Source organism: Olea europaea, chromosome 12, assembly GCF_002742605.1.
Source record: "Olea europaea var. sylvestris chromosome 12, O_europaea_v1, whole genome shotgun sequence".
NCBI lineage: Eukaryota > Viridiplantae > Streptophyta > Magnoliopsida > Lamiales > Oleaceae > Olea > Olea europaea.
The window spans coordinates 20,247,970-20,267,415 of NC_036248.1; the positions used below are offsets into that span (position 1 = coordinate 20,247,970).

Consider the following 19,446-nt stretch of genomic DNA (forward strand, 5'->3'; position numbering starts at 1 on the left):
TCCATCGTTCAAAACACTTTGTGTTAAGTACCAATGACTTGTTCCTTCCATCGTCTAAGATACTTCGGGTTGAGGATCAAGGACTTGTTCCTTCCATCGTTCAAGACACTTTGTGTTAAGGACCAAGGATTGGTTCTTTCGATCGTCTAAGGCACTTTGTGTTAAGGACCAAAGATTGGCTCCTTCGACTTTCCAAGGCACTTTGTGTTGAGGACCAAGAACTTGTTCCTTCCATCGTCCAAGGCACTTTATGCTGAAGACCAAGGGCTGGCTCTTCGACCGTTCAAGCCACTTTGTGTTAAGGACTAAGGACTGGTTCCTTCGACCGTCTAAGGCACTTTGTGTTAAGGACCAAGGACTAGCTCCTTCGACTGTCCAATGCACTTGTGTTGAGGACCAAGGACTTATTCCTTCCATCGTCCAAGACACTTTGTGTTGAGGAGCAAGGACTTGTTCCTTCCATCGTCCAAGACACTTTTTATAGAGGCTGCTTACATAGTTGGGAGACTCGGGATTTTAAACAATAAACTAATTTGAGAGGTTTACTGCCCTCCCTTTTTTTTGGTTGACTTTTTTTTTGTTGCAGGCATGGCTGGAACAAGTTCTGATGATAAAGTGTGTTCTGACATGCATGAAATTGTTGAGTTTAAAAATCAAGGCAAAAGTTATCTGTGTTTCAAAGATACTAATGTGAAGTACCATGCCCAGACCAGCGTACGAGGTGAACTTAAAGTTAGTGTCCATAAGCCAACGATAGATCCTTCCCCCGACCTTCTGAAGCCATTGTCGGAGTTGCATATGTCCACCATTAGTTATTGTCATGAGAGTTTGGATACTGGCAAGTCCAATCGCTCTAGCAGTCATCTTTCCTTTTTGTATCTTTCCCTCATCATTCCCAGAGCATGGAGTACATTCCAAGGGCTGTGATTTATGAGAGAATTGATAATAGAGAAATACGATGGGGAAGCGCACTGGTCAGTCGAGGAGAGATTTCTTTTCTTCCAAAATTTTAGGAGTGGTCTTTGTGGGTCCAGAAACTTCTGCTCAAGAGGAATATCCAAGAGTTAGCTTTTGCAGTCGGTTCTGTTGCAAAAGATTACCATCGTCCAAACTCCATTTACAGAGCTCTTTGTGAGGTTTGGTGTCCAGAAACCAACACTTTTGTGACTGCCAATGGTGAAATTGGCATTTCTCTTTAGGACATTCGCGAGATAAGTGGATTTTCAATCACGGGTCATTATTATGAGGAAGTAGTCCCAAACCTTTCAGAGTTGACGGATCATCTTCTCAAGTCTTATTTGTATCTCTTTAATGTTTTTACATTGATTGCCCACGTGAATGAATCTGATAGAGTTACTCATGAACAATGGATTAATTTTTGGTTTCATGAGAATGGTTGTGTCCCAAACCCTCGACAACACAAAAATTATAAGAATGCTATGAATTTAAATCCATTCAAAAGGCGCCATCAAAGAACATCGAAGGAAATACGGAGGCTCGTGGTGGCAGACAAGCCGAGAGACATTACTCGTAGGGATCGACGTCAATGTGGCAATTTTCCAGTATCTCTGTCTATGGAAGAAGAAGAGGAATTAGAGATAGCAGCCTATCTCTCCCTATGGCTTTATCACTTCGTTCTTCCGTTTGGGGACGAAAGTATAAGAGGCGGGACTTTTAAAGCATCTTCTAAGATGGCAGGCGGATACACTTATAGTCTAGTTCCACCCATATTAGCGAGCATTTATAGTGGACTTACACGAACATCTAACTATCAGGCAAATCTAGACCTTGGCTCAATATCACATTCATTTCCTGGACATTTTCTTTATACTTGGGCAGTAACTTATTTTGTCCGAGATGTTTATGCTCATGTAGACAAAAGTTATTCTCACCATATAATTCAAAGATATGCCGGAACTCTGAATGCTTTTCAATCTTGGGAGAAAAATGTCATTGATTGTCGGGAATTTATCCGTGGAGCGATGAATTCCGATAACTTTTGCTGGAATCCATTACCCTCATCGTCTCATCCTTATGTACGTGTGGACGACCAACCGAGGTCTACAGATACTTCAGAATTCATGATGAGTATTCGATCTGGATTTGTTTCTTATCATTGAGGAAATTCACCTTTCATTCTTGAGGCGTATAATCCTCACAGGTTTGCGAGACAGATTGGCTTTAGACAGAAACTTCCTGGTTCACCAAGAAAGTTGAATATTTCCCCCAGTGTAGGCGACATGTATCGGGTTTGGTTGTCCTTAACTCCAATAAAAAGTGGGTCTGTATTTCGTATTCCAGAGCATGTGAACGATATGCATCAAAACATTGATGTTGAATACCAGGCTTGGTGGAATAGCAAAGTGTTACCACTCATGACCAAGGTCCAGGTGCAAGTCTTATTTTCTAGTGAGAGCCGTGACTTTGTTTTTGGCTCGACTCCGAACAGGGTTTTAGCTAGAGGGTTAAACCCTCCAAATGCTGCTCCTGAAGAGGCTTCTCGAAAGAGAGATCTAAACCAGCAAAATGAAAGAGGTATTAAGAGAATCAAAAATATAGTTCCCTCGGCAAAGGTTGGTGCCACCTCTGAGCATGCTGATAAGGCGCCAGAAGCAATTTTGATTCCAGATCATAGTAGTATTGGAGATCGAGCATCACAAGCACCAGGAGAGACTGTGACTCCAGAAGATGAAAATTCTGGAGATCAGGTATAGTTCTCCCTTTTTTATTTTTTATTTTATGTACTGTTTGTATTTCATTTTCTGTCACAATCTTCAATTTCAGGCTCCTCTTTCTGGAATATACAAAATCAAATGACTAATAGAACTGAGGCCGCTTCAAGCTATTCCGAGTCTTTCAAAAGGTGAAGTTGGAGCTTCTCACATTAACCTCAGCCTCCCAAACACATCATCAGATGGTGGATTTTTAAACATGTCGCCTAGGACACGAAATGCAGGTATATGCCCTATTGATGTTTGCTGCACTTTTTCCGCTTTTTTTTTGAAACCATGCTCTATTTCTTGTAGGTTTTCCGAGCATCCCTGAAGAACTAAATTTCTCCATGAATCCAAACTTTTTGCAAGATCAGACTGGCGAGAATGACGGACGAATCGATGCACTTCAAGAATAGATGGTATTCATTATTCTCATGACCTTCTTTGCAAATATCCAGGTACCATCAATGGAAGTACTTTGGTGCATATCATGGACAATTTTAATGCTGAAGATGAAGTAAATTCAGAGACTGTGAGAACTAACATTTTAGAGGTCAATCAAGGAGTTCTTGTCGTTCCATCTTCGTTGGCTTTAGTCAGTATTCCACCTTCACAAACAAATAATCATCGGACTGCACCAATCTGTTCTTTCATGTCTGGTCCTCCACCTGAAATTACCCAAGAGTTTCCTTATCTGAAGGCTGCTCTGCAAGAAGCTATGAATAATTACCTCCAGAAATGTTTTAAGGATGTCTTAAAGTATGAATTCTCCAATATTCGATCTTGGTGGGATGAAAATAATTTAATTCTTCAGAATGTGATTACCAACTCATTCCACACAGACCTAGTACCTTTAATGAAATGCATGGATGTGTTTCTGAAAAAAATTGACTCTTGTCTGAAAGAAAGTGGCACTTGGATTGTCCAATCGTTGAAGAAAAGGCAGAGGAGTTGAAACTTTTGAACATTCAACTGGAAGTAAAGGATTCCACGTGTTCTTCGTTGAGAGGCAAAATTAGTGAGCTAACATTTGTGTTAGATAGACTTCGTCATGAACTTCAAGCCCAAGAGGAAGACAAAAGTATGATTGGAATCAAGAAGGCAGCATTGGAAGAAGCATAGACAAGAGATGTCGCTAGCATAGCATCCATTGATCAGAAAAGGAAGACCCTTGAAGATAGTTTCCTGCGAGTGATCAATGGCGAGTGATCTTGATGAAGTCATGAATTTCTAATCTCTTTTTTTTTTTAAGACCATATTGTTTGAATTTTGACTTACTATTTTTATTTGGATGAACTTTTGTTTTTCATGTTTCTTGTGTTTTTTTTACAGCAATTGATAAACAAATTGAATGAATTTATTAGTTGTGAATGAACTTGAATTTATAATTTATTCAAGCTGCCTACGTACCCAAATGAGATCAAGTCGAACGTAGTTTATTACAAGAACACAATTTTCTTGTACAATGAAAAATTTAAAAATAAAGAATTTCAGGCGTAAAAACGCTTTAAAAATTTTTCATTGATAGGTCAGATTTGCAATCCGTCTTTGTTGACGATCTTGTACGTTCCGTTAGTGAATGCATGAGTAACAAGAAATGGACCATCCCATTTAGGTTGAAACTTGCCCCCTGTTTTTCTTGTGATTATGATTGGCCTGCGCACGGAAAGTACCAGATCTCCAACTTGAAATGAACTTTGGTCGCACCTTTTTGTTGAAAGACTTGGCCATTCGAGCTTGATAGTACTCTAGATGCATTTGTGCTTTTAACCTCTTATTATCCAAAGCTTCTAGCTCTTCTAATCGAAGGCGGGCATTTTCTCCAGTTGTCAAACCTTCCTGGATAGCAATTCAAAGTGATGGAATTTGACACTCCAGGGGAAGGACAGCTTCTACCCCATATACTAAGGCATAAGGAGTGGCTTGTGTTGGAGTCCGATAAGTAGTTTGATAAGCCCATAAGACTTCACTGATTTTCTCATGCCAATTTCTTTTTGATTTGGAGACAACCTTTTTTCAGTAGACTGCATATTGTTTTGTTGAATGCCTCTGCCAATCCGTTAGCTACCGCATTGTACATGGACGAGTAGTACTGTTTGAATCCAAACTTTGCACATAAATTGTTTGTGAGGCTATTGCAAAATGGCTTGCCATTATCAGTTATGATATGTCGCGGGACACCATGTCGATAAAGGATTTGGATACGAATGAAATCTGCGACATTTTCTTTCTTTATTTCCTTTAATGGTATGGCTTCGATCCACTTAGAGAAGTAGTCGGTCCTAACGAGGATGTATGCATGCCCTGCTGAAGAATTTGGAGTTATAGGTCCAATTACATCAAGACCTCATGCATCAAACGGCCATGAAGCTATTGTTGGATGTAATGGTTCTGGAGGTTGATGGATGAAATTTGCATGGATTTGGCAAGCTTCACATTTTCTTGCATAATCCATGGAGTCTTGTACCATTGTTGGCCAGTAATATCCCATCCTCTTTATTCGAAAATGGAGTTTAGGTCCAGATTGGTGGGCACCACAAATTCCAGAGTGGGCTTTTTCCACGACTTGCGTTGCTTCATCATTACTTAGACATCGAAGGAAAACTCCATCAAATGATCGTCGATAAAGTGTTCCTTTATAAAAGATAAAGCGAGAGGCACACCTCTTGATTTCTGTTTTTCGTCTTGGATTATTTGGTAGCTTTTGATGTTGAAGAAAATCGATTATTGACTGTCTCCAATCTTCTCTTTCCTTATCTTCGACTAGATCGACACTATTGTTTTCTTCCAAATTACTGGGTAGCAATGACGAAAGCACCCATCTTTGAGCAATTGATATGGAGTGGGAAAATTATTCATCTAATCTAGCTAAAAAAGCAGCCAAATTAGCTAAGGCATCAGCTTCCTTATTTTCACGTCTCGGGACGAATTTGATTTTTATCGAATCAAATCGTCTCATAAGCATTGCTGCATGTTCATGATATGGCTTCAAGTCTGAATTATGGACTTCATATTCAGCTAAAAGTTGGTTGATTATCAATTTAGAGTCTCCAAAGACTTCCAGTTGGTAAATATCCAAATCTGAAGTTGTCTCTAAGCCAATGATAAGAGCTTGATATTCTGCCACATTATTCGAACATTTCTCTGTTAAGGCAAATGATAGGGCATGACGAGATCATGAGGAGTGATGAAGACCACTTCTGCTCCAGCACCATAACTTCGGGCTACCCCGTCGAAGTATAGCCTCCTTGATGGTATGATTTCGGCGAATAGAACTTCTTCATCGAGAAAGTCTTCCTGAAGTTCCCATTCTGCTGGAATTGGGTGGTCAGCAAGGAAATTCGCCAAACCTTGTCCTTTAACGACCTTTTGTGGAATGAATTTGATGTCGAACTCAGACAACAGTAGTGCCCATTTTCCAATCCTTCCAGAAAGAATCGGCCTAGACATTATGTACTTCAATGGATCAATCTTCGAAACAAGATTGATTGTGTGTGATAGCATATAATGCCTCAACTTTTTAGCCGCGAAGATTAACGCGAGGCATATTTTTTCAATAGGCGAATACTTCATTTCAACGCCTACCAATGTCCGGCTGTAATAAAGTGCATTCTCTTTTCCTTCTTCATTAACTTGGACAAGAAGTGCCCCTAGAGAACATTCTTGTGCTGCAACATAAAGAGACAACGACTTCCCCGAAATTGGAGCTGTGAGTACTAGATGAGACAAATATTGTTTAATGCTTTGGAAAGCATTTTGACAAGCGTCATCCCATTCAAATGGTACATCTTTCTTCACCAATTTGTTGAATAGATGACAACGTCCGGCTAGATTAGAGATAAATATTCGAATGTATGCAAGTTTTTCTTGAAAATTTTTCAACTCACGTACATTTCTTGGCTCTGGCATGTTGATTATAGCTTCAATTTTTGATTGATCTATTTCAATGCCCCGGTGTCGAACAATGAAGCCAAGAAATTTTCGAGAGGTGACGCCAAATGCACATTTCAACGGATTTATCTTTAATTGATGTCTTCGAAGTTTTTTGAAAACATCTCATAAATCTTGTAAATGATCGTCACGTCTTTTTGTTTTAACAAAAGTATCATCCACATAACATTCAACGTTCTTATGTAGAACATCATCGAAAATCTTTTGCATTGCCTGTTGGTAGGTTGTCCCCACATTTTTTAATCCAAAAGGCATAAATTTGTAACAATATATGCCTTTAGGGTTACGAAATGATGTGAGTTCCTTATCTTTTGGGTTCATCCGTATCTGATTGTATCCGAAAAACCCGTCTATGAAAGATAAGACTTCATATACGATAGTTGCATCCACCATCAACTCTGTTATTGGAAGTGAAAAATCATCTTTCGGACAGCTTGATTCAAATCCCGAAAGTCAACGCAAATTCGTAATTACCCGTTCTTCTTTTTGACAGGAACAATGTTTGCAATCCATGTTGGATATTTCACTTTGTGTATAAATCCAGCTTCAATAAGTTTGTTGACTTCCATTTCAATTTGAGGAATCAGTTCTGATCAAAATCTTCTTTGAGGTTGTTTGACCGGTCGAACTCCATGTCTTACTGCAAGATGATGCACCGCAACCTTAGGATTTAACCCCGACATTTCTTTGTAAGACCATGCAAACAGTCTTTGTATTCGTGAAGCAAACTAATGTACTCATATTCTTCATTTTGACTGAGAAGGGCACTTACAAATACTGGTCTTGGGTCTTCTTCGGTCCCCAGGTTCAATTGTTTCAAGTCATCCACAGTAGCTTGTCCCCCTTCTTCAAAAGTAGGTGGGGCTGGTTCAGGTTCATCAGCTGTGACAGAACTTTCGAACTCGGAGTCTGAATCAGGAGCTTCTTCAAAAGCTATGTGATCGACAGAGACTTCTTCTTTTTCTTCACTCTCTTTTAGGGATAGACGAACTTTTTGTTGTCTTCGTCTTCCTTGACTGTTGTGGCTTTAGGCTTGGATCAGAAGTTTTAATCCCAAGTTGAGAAAATGCAGATTGTCTTTGGGATGATATTTGGGGAGCTTGTGCATTCCTATCAATTTGGGTAGAAGAAGAAGAATCTTCGCTTAATCTTTGGAAGACAGAAACTTTACCTTTTACATCGACCATTAGGGAGGGTTCTCCTTTTAACCTTTTAAACACCGAAACTCTGGCATTCTCATTTTCAATTCTATCAAAGACTGAAGGTTTCGGCTGTTCGAATTTCTCTTTTGCAACTTCATAAACTTGAATCACGATTGGGTTTGAGGAAACCTTCTTGACCTTAATCTTTCTTGATGGATTGGGATCATATCCCAAACCATACCTGGGTCGGGACACCAAGGCTCCGTCGGAATTAGAAGGGAGACGCCCTCCTGAAAGGACAGCATCAAGATCACCTAATTTATGAGGCTCTCCTTTTCCAAATCCAGCATTTTCGAACAACTTTTTAACTTGAGGATTGTAACATCCTTTGAAAGTTTGTTTTGATTCAGCAGCTCTTTCTTGTTTGGACGAGCTGGAAATATAAAGTTTTAATATGTCGGGAACAGATGTTGAAGCCTCTGATGTAGATTTATATTCTTTCGGGCCCGCCATAAGTTGATGGGGTAGAAGCAATTTTGGGATACTAGGTATTGGAAGAGTTAACTCTTTTCTCAATACCTCAATATCGGTTGATTCTACTTGAGGTTTTTTGCCTTTAGTAAATCTTGACTTATCTTTGATAAGTTGATGAGATTGAGCAGCACTAGACGTATCATGATCGTTTGTATCTTTTTTTTATTTTGAATCCAGATATGGTCAACCCTGAAAAATTACATTCTTCACCTTCCATGTAAAACTTGGCATCGGCAAAATGAGATTCTTCTTTGAGAAAAGGTTTCGACTCAGCTGCCACAGATTTGACTTCTCCATCTCGGCTATATTTGAAGCATTGGTGCCAAGTCGAAGGTACCACTCCAGTTTCGTGTAGCCAAACACGTCCAAGGAGTAACTCGTATGATGTTTTAGCATCAATGACATGGAAAAGAGTAGAGGAGATTAACTCTCCTATTTGCAGCTTTTGGCGAATCATGACAATGGCTCGCTGACCTTTTTGATTGAATCCTTGAATCATGATTTTGCTTTTGGATAGATTACCAACATTGATTCCAATTTTATTCATTATTTTAACCGGCATAATATTTACAGTAGATCCACAATTGATCATTATAGGATTTATCTTGCATTCTTGAATATAACCGCTGACATACAGTGGTCTATTATGTGGACGTGAACCCAGCTGTAAATCTCCATCGTCGAATGTTATGACGGCCATACAGTCTTGAGGAGTTGTGGCTCCAATATGTTCTAAAGTTTTGCCTTCGTATTCTTTTGGATCGATTAATGCTGCGACCAAGGCCATCCGATCATCGAAGGGAAGGCAAGAGACTCTGCTAGACTTGTATTGGCAGGAATATTATTGAGTCGTGAAATAGTTTTCTTCTGTTTTGAAGTTTGCCTTGATACGTTTTTCATTTCATCTTTTTCCTCCACATTGATTACGTTGGAGGTTAGACATTCTTTATTAAAGAAACCCTTAGGAAAGTAATCACCCAAGGTCGGTAGTCTAGGAAGAACGCGTGGAGCTGCTCCCTCTTCGGTTGATTTAGTAGATACTCTTGGCTTGACCTCAAGCCTCCTTCTTTGATTATTCTTTGGTCTTGATTTCTTGTCACAAAAGTTAGAAATTGGGAGTCGTGGAGCCTTCCGATGACGTCTTTTCACTAGGGTCCATGTCCCCTGATCTTCTTCCAGTGATTCTTCTTCAGTGGGTTGAATTTTCGTACCCAATTCCTCCAGCTTTGTTCCTGCAAGAGGCGTAGAAGGTAATATTTTACCTATTTTGTTTGGCATTCTGTATTTCTCTTTCTTCTTTATGAAGGTAGACTAGCCATCACCGATCTCGTCTTCTAATTCTGAGTCGAAATCCCAAACATCCAAGTCACCTGTCATAATTTGATAAATGGTTGGACGATTGGGTGCGCTTGGTCTATTTATCCCTGGATAGATATAACTGATGGTGATTTCTCCGTCTACCTCAAATTTCACTGGGATGGCTCCTTCCGGGAGTTGAGGTCCAAATTCCTCAACGGAGGATTTACAGGCATCGTGTACATCAGAGAATGTTTGTTTCTTTCCTGGAATGGGAATTGGGTCAAATGATCCAAATGAAACCATCGAGCATGCGACTGTTGGATTCTCTCCGGTCTCAAGTTTGATCTTATTTTCTTTGTCCAAGCGAATAATAAGATCTTTCAAATCAAAGCATTTTTCAACTGGATGGCTAATGATCCTGTGAAATTTACAGTATTTAGGATGATCAATCTTACCAGCCTCCTCAGGTTTTTTTGGTACTGGAAGTTCGATTATTTTCTGTTCAAGGAGCTGATCCAGAATTCCAGAAACTTCTGAATCTGAGAATGGATACTCCCTTCCTTCAAGTTCCTTTAGAGTCACATGACTTCTGCTTTGGACTTATCCTTTGTTAGGTCTGAACTCTAGCTCCGGTTTTGAGTTCGAGCTCGACCTTTGGAAGGCTATCTTTGCAGGAATAGTAGAAATCCCCATAACCTCTTTGGATTTACTTGTCTTGACGTCCTTCTTTATATCCTTCTTAGGATCTTTCTTGTTACTTGGTAAATAACTTACATGCCTTGCAATTTGGAGCTCCAGGTCATGAGCATGTGTTGCCAATTCTTTGAATGAGTGAGGCATGTTTGCTTGGAGATTATAGAGTAATCCCCAATGCATGCATTGTACACACATGTTGATGGAAGATGCTTCACTTATTCGTTCTTTACAATTAAGCACAATGTTTCTTCAGCGTTCAATGTACTCTACTACAGGCTCTTCCTTGCTCTGCTTTGTTCGAGCAAGTTCTGGAAGGCTGACAGTTCGTCGGGTGCTGTAGAAGCGTGTTAAGAACTCTCGCTCGAGTTGATCCCAACTATCAATTGACCTTGCCGGTAAGTCTGTGTACCATTCAAATGCAGAACCTTTGAGGGAGCATACGAATTGCTTCTCCATTGTGTCATTGTAAGTACCTGCATTGTTACACGTCTCAATAAAATGAGCAACATGTTGCGTTGGGTTGCCCTTTCCGTCAAAACATTGAAACTTCGGAGGTTGGTAACCAAGTGACATCCTTATTTCGTCGATTTGACGACTATAGGGTTTGGCATACATCAATGAATATTGCAACGAACCACCATATTGGGCACGAGTGGTGTCCGCAATCATATGTTGAAGTTGTTGGACAGATAGAGAACCAACGGAGAGTTGAGTGGCGTCAAGTAACACATTTTGAACAATTGTTCGATCATGTATATCTTGTTTCTGTTGATGCTCTTGGACTTCTAATTCTTTGGCCTTAGAAGATCCTAAATTTTCTTGATCTTCTTTAACTGGTGGATTTTGTGACTCTAGCTTATGCATAAGTGCGACAATTTGGGCATCTTTTTCTTCTAACGACTTTGTTAATTTTTCAATAGCTAGAGCCATTTGTTTGATTCGATCATTTGAGCCCGATGCCACTTCTGTGACCATCATTGGCTCAAGTGATTCTTCAGATGAAGTATCATCTTCCCACTTTTGCTGATAAGTAGCATGAGGGGATCCAGATAAGGATCTACCACTGGAGATGGATCCTGAACGAGAGTTTTTCGTCGAACTCATGGTTTTTTGTGTCGAATGAGATTTTGGCTTTTTGAAGGCAATTTTCATTCTTTTTTGTTGGAGAACTTCTTTAGTGGTGTGACCAGTTGAGTTTTTCCAGTTTTTGTTTGGGCCCTGGTCGTGTGGAAGAGTTCAGCAAGTGTCTCTTCGAGATGAGTCATAGTTTGTCTCGCCTTTTTGCCTACCATTGCTGATGTAGTAGTTGAAACTTGAAGATTTTGAGATCGAAAGATGAGAGGACAAGAAGGTCCCACTGGGCGTGCTAAGAAATTTGTACGACAAAATTTCGTGTATTAAAATACTGAAATCATTACAAATTGTATTTTGGTAAATACAAGTGATGTTGACCTTCTTGTAATTGCAAAATTGCAAAATCCTCTGATTAATGATCTGAATATTTGAAGACGGGGGGTCACGTGGCTTGAATCCTGGTTTTCAATAATTTTGTTAAAAATTTTATTTGTCAAGATTTGACTTGTTTGGAACTTGAATCTTGAGGTTTGGACTTGAACTTGAATTTGATTTGATTTGAAGAAGACTTTGATTTTTTTAAACTTGGCGTGAACCTATTTGATTCGAAGAAGATTTTAATCTTCTTAGGGTTCACCGAGCTAAGGCTTGACAAAATTTCTTCCCTTCTTTCAGCTTTGTGATTTCTTCTGTACTTTGTGGCGTTCTCTGCTTTCTTTCTTGCTTGCTTTCTGTGTCTCTATCTTATGGGCCATTGGTCTTATTTATAGGCAAGAATTTGCGCTAAATTTGGTAATTACTCAATTACATCTAATTAAAAGAGATAATTGAGTAATTATGATTTTATTTATTTGTTTGATTATTTATTTAAAATGTGATATGTGCATTTGGATTTATGGACCTTAGTAGATTTTAATTTAATTGGGCTAATGATTTAAATCGATCCGATCCAATTTATTTTATTTTATTTTTATGTCTACAACGGGAACAAAGAAAATTAAGAAGGAAACAATTGATTAAGATAGCAAACCAAGGGGTAATGTGGAATCCAATGCTCAACAAGAAAATATTCATTGAGGTAGCATCCTACTGGGTTTTGTTAACTAAGCGGCTAGGGCTCAAGAGCTTGTTGTAAATGAGAAAGATATGCTATTTGGGGACTTCATGAACCCATCCGTGGTAGAAAATGAATCAAGTATTGTATATCATTCATATGGACATCCAAACTTTTAACTTCATCTAGATGTCATTAGTTTGTTCTCCAAACGCCATTCCATTCTATGAGAGAATTGATAAGAAACCTCGCTCACATGTTGCACGGCTTATAGAGAATGTTAGAAATTTTAAATATAAAGGCACGAGTATGTAGGCAATCTGGATGAGGTTATTTGTTCATACTCTGGAGGTTAAGACGAGAATAGCTTAAAACGCCTGAAAGTATAAATAGTTGGGTGGAACTTGTTCAAAAATTTACAACCAAATTCTTTTCACTCATGCGAGTAGCCAAACTCAAGCATGACAGAACCACATTCCAACAATCCGAATTTGAAAGCTTTCATGAGGCTTGGGAGACATTTAAAGATGAGCTTCGAAAATGTCCAAATCATGGAATCATAATGGGGCAAAAAGTGAATTATTTTTATGCCGAGTTGACTCCTTCTTGCTGTTCAAATGTGGATTCATCATCTAATGGCTCAATCAAGAAAAAGAGTATTCGGGAAGCATATGACCTATTTAAGGTCATGAGTGAGCAAAGTGCTATGTGGTCGGATAGAAGTTCACACACAGGGGTTGGTGGAGTTCGAGATGGCAAAACTTTCTCAATGGTTCTAACAAAGATCGACTTATTAGCAACAAAGGTTGAAGGACTTTCTACCTATACTTCCAGCTCTCATTTCACTCATATGGTACAATCTCCGCCTATCTGTGATATTTGTGGAGCAAATCACCCAAGCTTAAGTTGCCCATTGATAGGTAGTAGTTCGGCATCCACCGAGTGACATATGCTCAAAACTTTAAATGCCAAGGGTACAATCCTTACTCTCAAACTTATAAACCCGGTTGGCGAAATCATCCAAACTTCTCCTATAGAAACAATCAAAATGTGCTCAACTTGAGGCCATAGAAAAGGAAAGAAGGTTGGGAAGAGGCCGTTGCTAAGTTAGCAAGCCATCAATTGCAATATTAAGACCGTAATGACGCCTCTTTGAAAAACTTGGAATGTCAAGTGGGTCAAATTGCCAAGCTTCTCTCCAAAAGGCAACAAGGGGCGTTGTCTAGCAACAGCGAAACAAATCCAAAAGAGAATGTGCAAGCCATTACTACTAAAAGTGGGGTGCAGTTGCCCAAAATCACGGTGATACGCCCTAAGGCTCAAACCGACAAGGTACCTATTGAAGAAAGGGTTATGCAAGAACCTAATGCAAAAGAGGAGATAATCCAGCAAGATGAATCGGAGCCATCAACATCAAAAGGCTCCAAGACCGGTCAAGGCCTATGCACCTCCTATTCCCTTTCTACAAAGGCTCCACAAACAAAAATTGGATGCTAAATTTGGAAATTTTTTTAAGGTGTTCAACAAGCTACACATAAACATTCCGTTTGTCAATGTGTTAGCTCAAATACCGAGTTATGATAAATTTATGAAGGGCATTCTTTGAAACAAAAGAAAACTCGAAGAACATAAGACAATCATGCTAACGGAGGAATATAGTGCCATCCTTCAAAAGAAGCTACCATCGAAAATTAAAGATCTAGGGAGTTTTACTATTTCATGCACTATTTTAGTAAAGCTTTATGTGATTTTTGGTGCTAGCATTAATTTGATGACATTGTCTATTTTTAGGAAGCTGGGATTGGGAGAAGCCAAGGCCACCACTGTGTCATTACAATTGACTGATCGATAAATTAAATATCCTATGGGTGTCATTGAGGATGTATTGGTCAAGGTGGACAAATTCATATTTTCGATCGATTTTATAATTCTTGACATGGAGGAGGACCATGACATCCCCATCATTTTGGGACGATCCTTTCTTTCCACTGATCAAGCTTTGATTGATGTGCAAGAGGGATAACTCATTTTAAGAGTCCAAGATGAACAAGTTATATTCAATATCTTGAAGGCCATCAAGTATCCATCGGAATTAGATTTATGCCTTCGAGTGGATGTTGTTGATCATGTGGTTGTCGATTATTTTTACAGGCTTTCTAAGGATCCTCTTGAAACATGAATTGTACATTCTTCATATAGCAAAGATGAAGACCCCGAATTTGAGCATATTTCACATTATTTGGATGCTACACCTTTTTGGTCTTACAAGAGGGCACCACATTTTGAGGACTTGAAAAAGATTGCTACCACTGTATCTCTTCAGCAATCACCTACACTTAACTTGAAGCCTTTTCCTTCTCATTTGAGGTACGCCTATTTGGGAGATTCATCTACACTTCCTATCATCATTGCTAATTCTTTAAGTGAGTTGGAGGAAGAAAAGTTACTTCGGGTGTTGAGAGAACATGAGGAGGCCATTGGTTGGACTATTGAAAATATTCGGGAAACTAGTCCTTCACCATGCATGCAAAAAATCCTTATTGAGGATGATTTTAAACCATCAATGGAGCATTAAAGTAGTTGAATCCGAATATGAAAGAAGTGGTAAAAGCCGATGTGGTAAAGTGGCTTGATGTGTGCATTATTTATTCAATTTCAGACAGTGCATGGGTGAGTCCCGTTCAAGTGGTACTAAAGAAAGGAGGTATCATTGTTGTGGAAAATGAGGATAATAAACTTATACCTACTATACCCATGATCGGTTGGAGGGTGTACATTGACTACCGCAAGCTTAACAAGGCTACAAGAAATGATCATTTTTCTCTTCCTCTTACTGATTAAATGCTTGAATGATTAGCGGGTATACTCATTATTGCTTTTTGGATGGGTATTCGGGCTATAATTAAATTCTAGTAGCCTCAGAGGATCAAGAGAAAATTACATTTACATGCCCATATGGTACATTTGAATATAGACGGATGCCTTTTGGTCTTTGCAATGTACCCGACACTTTCCAAAGGTGCATGATGGCTACATTCTCCGACATAGTGGAGAAATGTATTGAGGTTTTATGAATGATTTTTCAGTGTTTAGGCCTCATCTGACTGATGCTTGAGCAATTTAGAGATGGTGTTAAAAAGATATGAGGGGACCAATTTAGTACTTAATTGGGAAAATGTCATTTTATGGTCCAAAAAGGCATAGTTTTTGACCATCAGATTTCATGTAAAGGGATAGAAGTTGACAAGGCAAAAATCCAATTCATCGAGAAATTATCTCTACCAACCTCGGTGAAAGGGATAAGGAGTTTTTTAGGACATGTCGAATTTTATAGGAGTTTTATCAAGGACTTATCGAAGATCACAAAGCTGCTTTGCTCCTTACTTGAGAAAAACACTCAATTTGATTTCTTTCAAGTAGGTCTCCATGCTTTCAACACTCTTAAAAAGAAACTCATCACATTTCCTATCGTTGTAGCTTCGGATTGGAATCTACCATTTGAGCTTATGGGTGATGCAAACGATTATGCCGTTGGAGCAGTTTTAGGGCAAACGAGAGATAAAATATTGCATTTTATCTACTATGCTAGCCGGACTTTGGCCGATGCTCAACTGAACTATGCTATTATTGAAAAAGAGATGCTTGTAGTGGTATTTGCATTTGATAAATTTCAATCTTACCTCATTGGGTCCAAAATGTTAGTCTACACAGACCACTCGCCCCTCAAATATTTGCTAGCAAAGAAAGATGCTAAGCCTCAGTTGATCAGATGGGTACTCCTTTTACAAAAGTTTGACTTGGAGATTTGCGATAAAAAAGGGATCAAAAATGTTATTGCCCATCATTTGTCTCGACTTGAGCAAACTGAAGAAGTGGTGGATGGAGAGATAAATGAAGTATTCTCCGATGAACAATTCTTGCAAATTATGTATGTTCTACAAGCCACTCATACACCATGGTATGTGGGCCATGTGAACTTCCTTGCCAGTGGCATCACTCCCCCGGATCTTTCTTACCAACAAAAGAAAAGGTTCTTCGCAAATGTAAAGCATTATTTTTGGGACGATCCTTTGTTGTTCAAACGAGGCCCAAATCAAATTATTCGGAAATGTATGCCGGGAGATGAAATGGGGCAAATCCTTGAGCATTGTCATTCCTCTTCCTATGGTAGTTACTTTGGTGTTGTAAAATCTGCATCAAAGGTACCTCAATCCTGTTTCTATTAGCCTACATTATTCAAAGATGCTCACACTCATCTCCAAGTACGACAAATGCCAACGCAGTGGTAACATCTCCAACCGAAATGAAATGCCTTTGAATTCTATATTGAAGGTGGAGACCTTTGATGTATGGGGTATTGATTTTATGGGACATTTTCCTCCTTCATTCTCAAATCAATACATATTGGTAGCAGTTGATTATGTGTCAAAGTGGGTAGAAGCAGTGTTTTTGCCCACTAATGATGCTCGGGTGGTTGTAAAGTTTTTGAAAAAAAAAACATTTTCTCTCACTATGGCACCCCCAAGCTATCATTAGTGATAGAGGTAAACATTTTTACAATCGCCTCTTCGACTCACTATTGACCAAATATGAAGTAAAGCATCGTGTAGCCACCCCCTATCATTCCCAAACTAGTGGCCAAGTTGAGATTTCGAATCGGAAATTGAAGAGGATTCTTGAATTGACGATGAATGTCTATTGAAAAGATTGATCCAAGAAATTGGTTGATGCATTGTGGGCTTACCGCATCACTTTTAAAACAGCCATTGGTATATCTCCCTATCACCTCTTGTTTGGGAAAGTTTGCCACCTCTCAATAGAACTTGAGCATTGGGCTTATTAGGCAATTAAAACTTTGAATTTTGATGTCAAATTGGCCGGTGGGAAAAGACGAGGAAAAGACAAAGAAATGGCATGACCAAAATATTGTAAAGCGAGAATTATTTATTGTACAACAAGTTCTTTACAATTCCCGACTCCAATTGTCCCCTGAAAAACTTCGCTCAAGATGGTCAGGTCTTATCACCATTGATAAAATTTTTCCACATGGAGCAATTGACTTCATCATGAAAAAAAGGGAACTTCAAGATTAACGGGCAATAGTTGAAACCATACTTTGGAGGTGATTTTTCGAAGGAAAAGTCCTCCATTCCTCTTGCCAATCCGGAGTGGAAAATCCCTATAGTTGATCTAAGGGCTACAAACAAGCACTTATTGAGAGGCAACCCAACTTTCTTATCCTTGCACTTTTTATGTTGACTATGATTAATAATTTTATTATTACATTTTCAATTAATACCATTCTTTTTAGGTCAATGTTTTTGAAGTCCAGCCACCCATGGATTTTAACAAGCTTGGGATGCACTGTATACTGAGTCATGATCCAAAAAGTCATCAACAGCATCCTTCAACAAACACCTAATCGGGGAAGTTTCGTTAACCCTCTTTCCTTATTTTGTATTGTTTTTGTACACATTAAGGACAATGTGTAAGTTAAATTTTGGGGGTGCTAATAGGATATCGTGCTTATATTGTTATTAATTCATACGTTATGTCCAAACATGCTATTTATCTCGATCTCGAAAATTTGCTTGTCCATGTGAGATCTTATACCGCTTTGAGCACAATAGTCACGATTGGTTGTTGTCTAGATGTGGAAATGGTTGATTGATAGAGATATTTTTGAATTTGTTGAACTGGGTTGTGAGTTATGCATCAATTTTTGTCAATCATATATTCACTTCTCTTTCACTTAACCATATTGTGTGGTAAGTTTGGCAATGGTCGAGCAGGTAAATGATATTATCTAGAAGTGTGTTGATTCCATGCATATTGAAAATATTTGTGTGGAGTGTCTTTTGCCAAATATAAGCTAGGTAGTGACTATATGTTAAGGATATAAGCTCCATTTTAGTTGTGCTCAGAAAAATGTTATTGCACTTGTTGAATCCTAGGTCTCATTTCATAGAAGTCCATACGGTATTTCAAAATCTGGTACCCTTTGGCTTAAACAATCGAGGAGTTATCGGCTTAAACCTCGCTACAAGGATGAAGAAGAAAGCTTAAGGGAGTGAGGTAAAACATGAGATTTGGCTAAAAAATTAAGAAAAAAAGAGAAAAAATTTGTTATTTGTGCAATTGTATTTAATAATTGAGTTTAGATAACTAGTTTGTTTGAATTACTTAGTATAAGTTTGAATGTAGAAGCACTCATTAATGGAGAATCATCACATGTCTAGATGTTGAGATTATTAGTTAGATCCAGTTAAACCAGAGTGGGAAAAAAGTGATTGGAGAGCAACCTTTAGTTTTACACTTGGGGAAAGAATGAAAATTGCTATATTGTGGTGTGAATTTCATGATTGGAAAATGAAAATTTGACCACAAAGGGTCGGGTTGGATCTAATTTGAAATTTTTTCCATCTATATAATTATTTCTTAATTTAGATGATGATTAAATATGACTATATACGCACATACACAATCAAGCATTGGATAAACTTCATTGTTTTTAGTAGCATGATTCGAAAGCATATGTGTGAATTGATTACACAATTTTACACCTCTGAATATATTGATGGGCTATCTAACGTTGTTGGTTCTTTACATGTATTGCATGATTATGTTAGGAGTAATATTGCTCGAGATGAGCAAGAGCTTAAGTTTGTGGATGTTTTATAAGTGTGCTTTTACACACTTATTAGATACTTTAATAAGCTGTTTATTAATGAAATTAAGCAGATTCCTATTCATAATTGTGTAATTATGGTGTTTGTAGGCCAAAATCCTAAATTGGAGGAGAAAATGGCTAAAAGAAGGAAGAGAGGAGCAAAAGTGCACAAAAATGACTTTGGGGACCAAAGTGCACAAGTACATAAAGTTCAGGGACCTAGGTTGCAATATTTGGATGGGCATTATTGAAAACAAAGTCAGTATTTGAGGACTAAAATGTATAATATGAAAGTTAAGGGACTAAATGCGT

At 38.5% G+C, this 19,446-nt stretch overlaps 1 protein-coding gene across 2 annotated transcripts; it reads left to right on the top strand.

Annotated features, from left to right (window-relative positions):
- Positions 1 to 357: 357 nt before the first annotated feature.
- Positions 358 to 3,104, top strand: LOC111406031. Of its 2 annotated transcripts, none has more exons than XM_023035208.1 (2): positions 358 to 2,956; positions 3,027 to 3,104. In XM_023035208.1, the coding sequence occupies exon 1, from the start codon at positions 1,440 to 1,442 to the stop codon at positions 2,118 to 2,120; it is 681 nt and encodes a 226-aa protein (XP_022890976.1). In that variant the 5' UTR covers positions 358 to 1,439; the 3' UTR covers positions 2,121 to 2,956; positions 3,027 to 3,104. The 2 variants fall into 2 exon arrangements, with proteins under 2 accessions (XP_022890976.1, XP_022890977.1); XM_023035209.1 differs by having other exon boundaries at positions 2,036 to 2,956.
- The last annotated feature ends 16,342 nt before the right edge of the window (positions 3,105 to 19,446 follow it).

Coding starts and splice junctions, on each gene's coding strand:
- LOC111406031 (XM_023035208.1), top strand. CDS start 1,440: ATGAATTTAAATCCATTCAAAAGGCGCCATCAAAGAACATCGAAGGAA.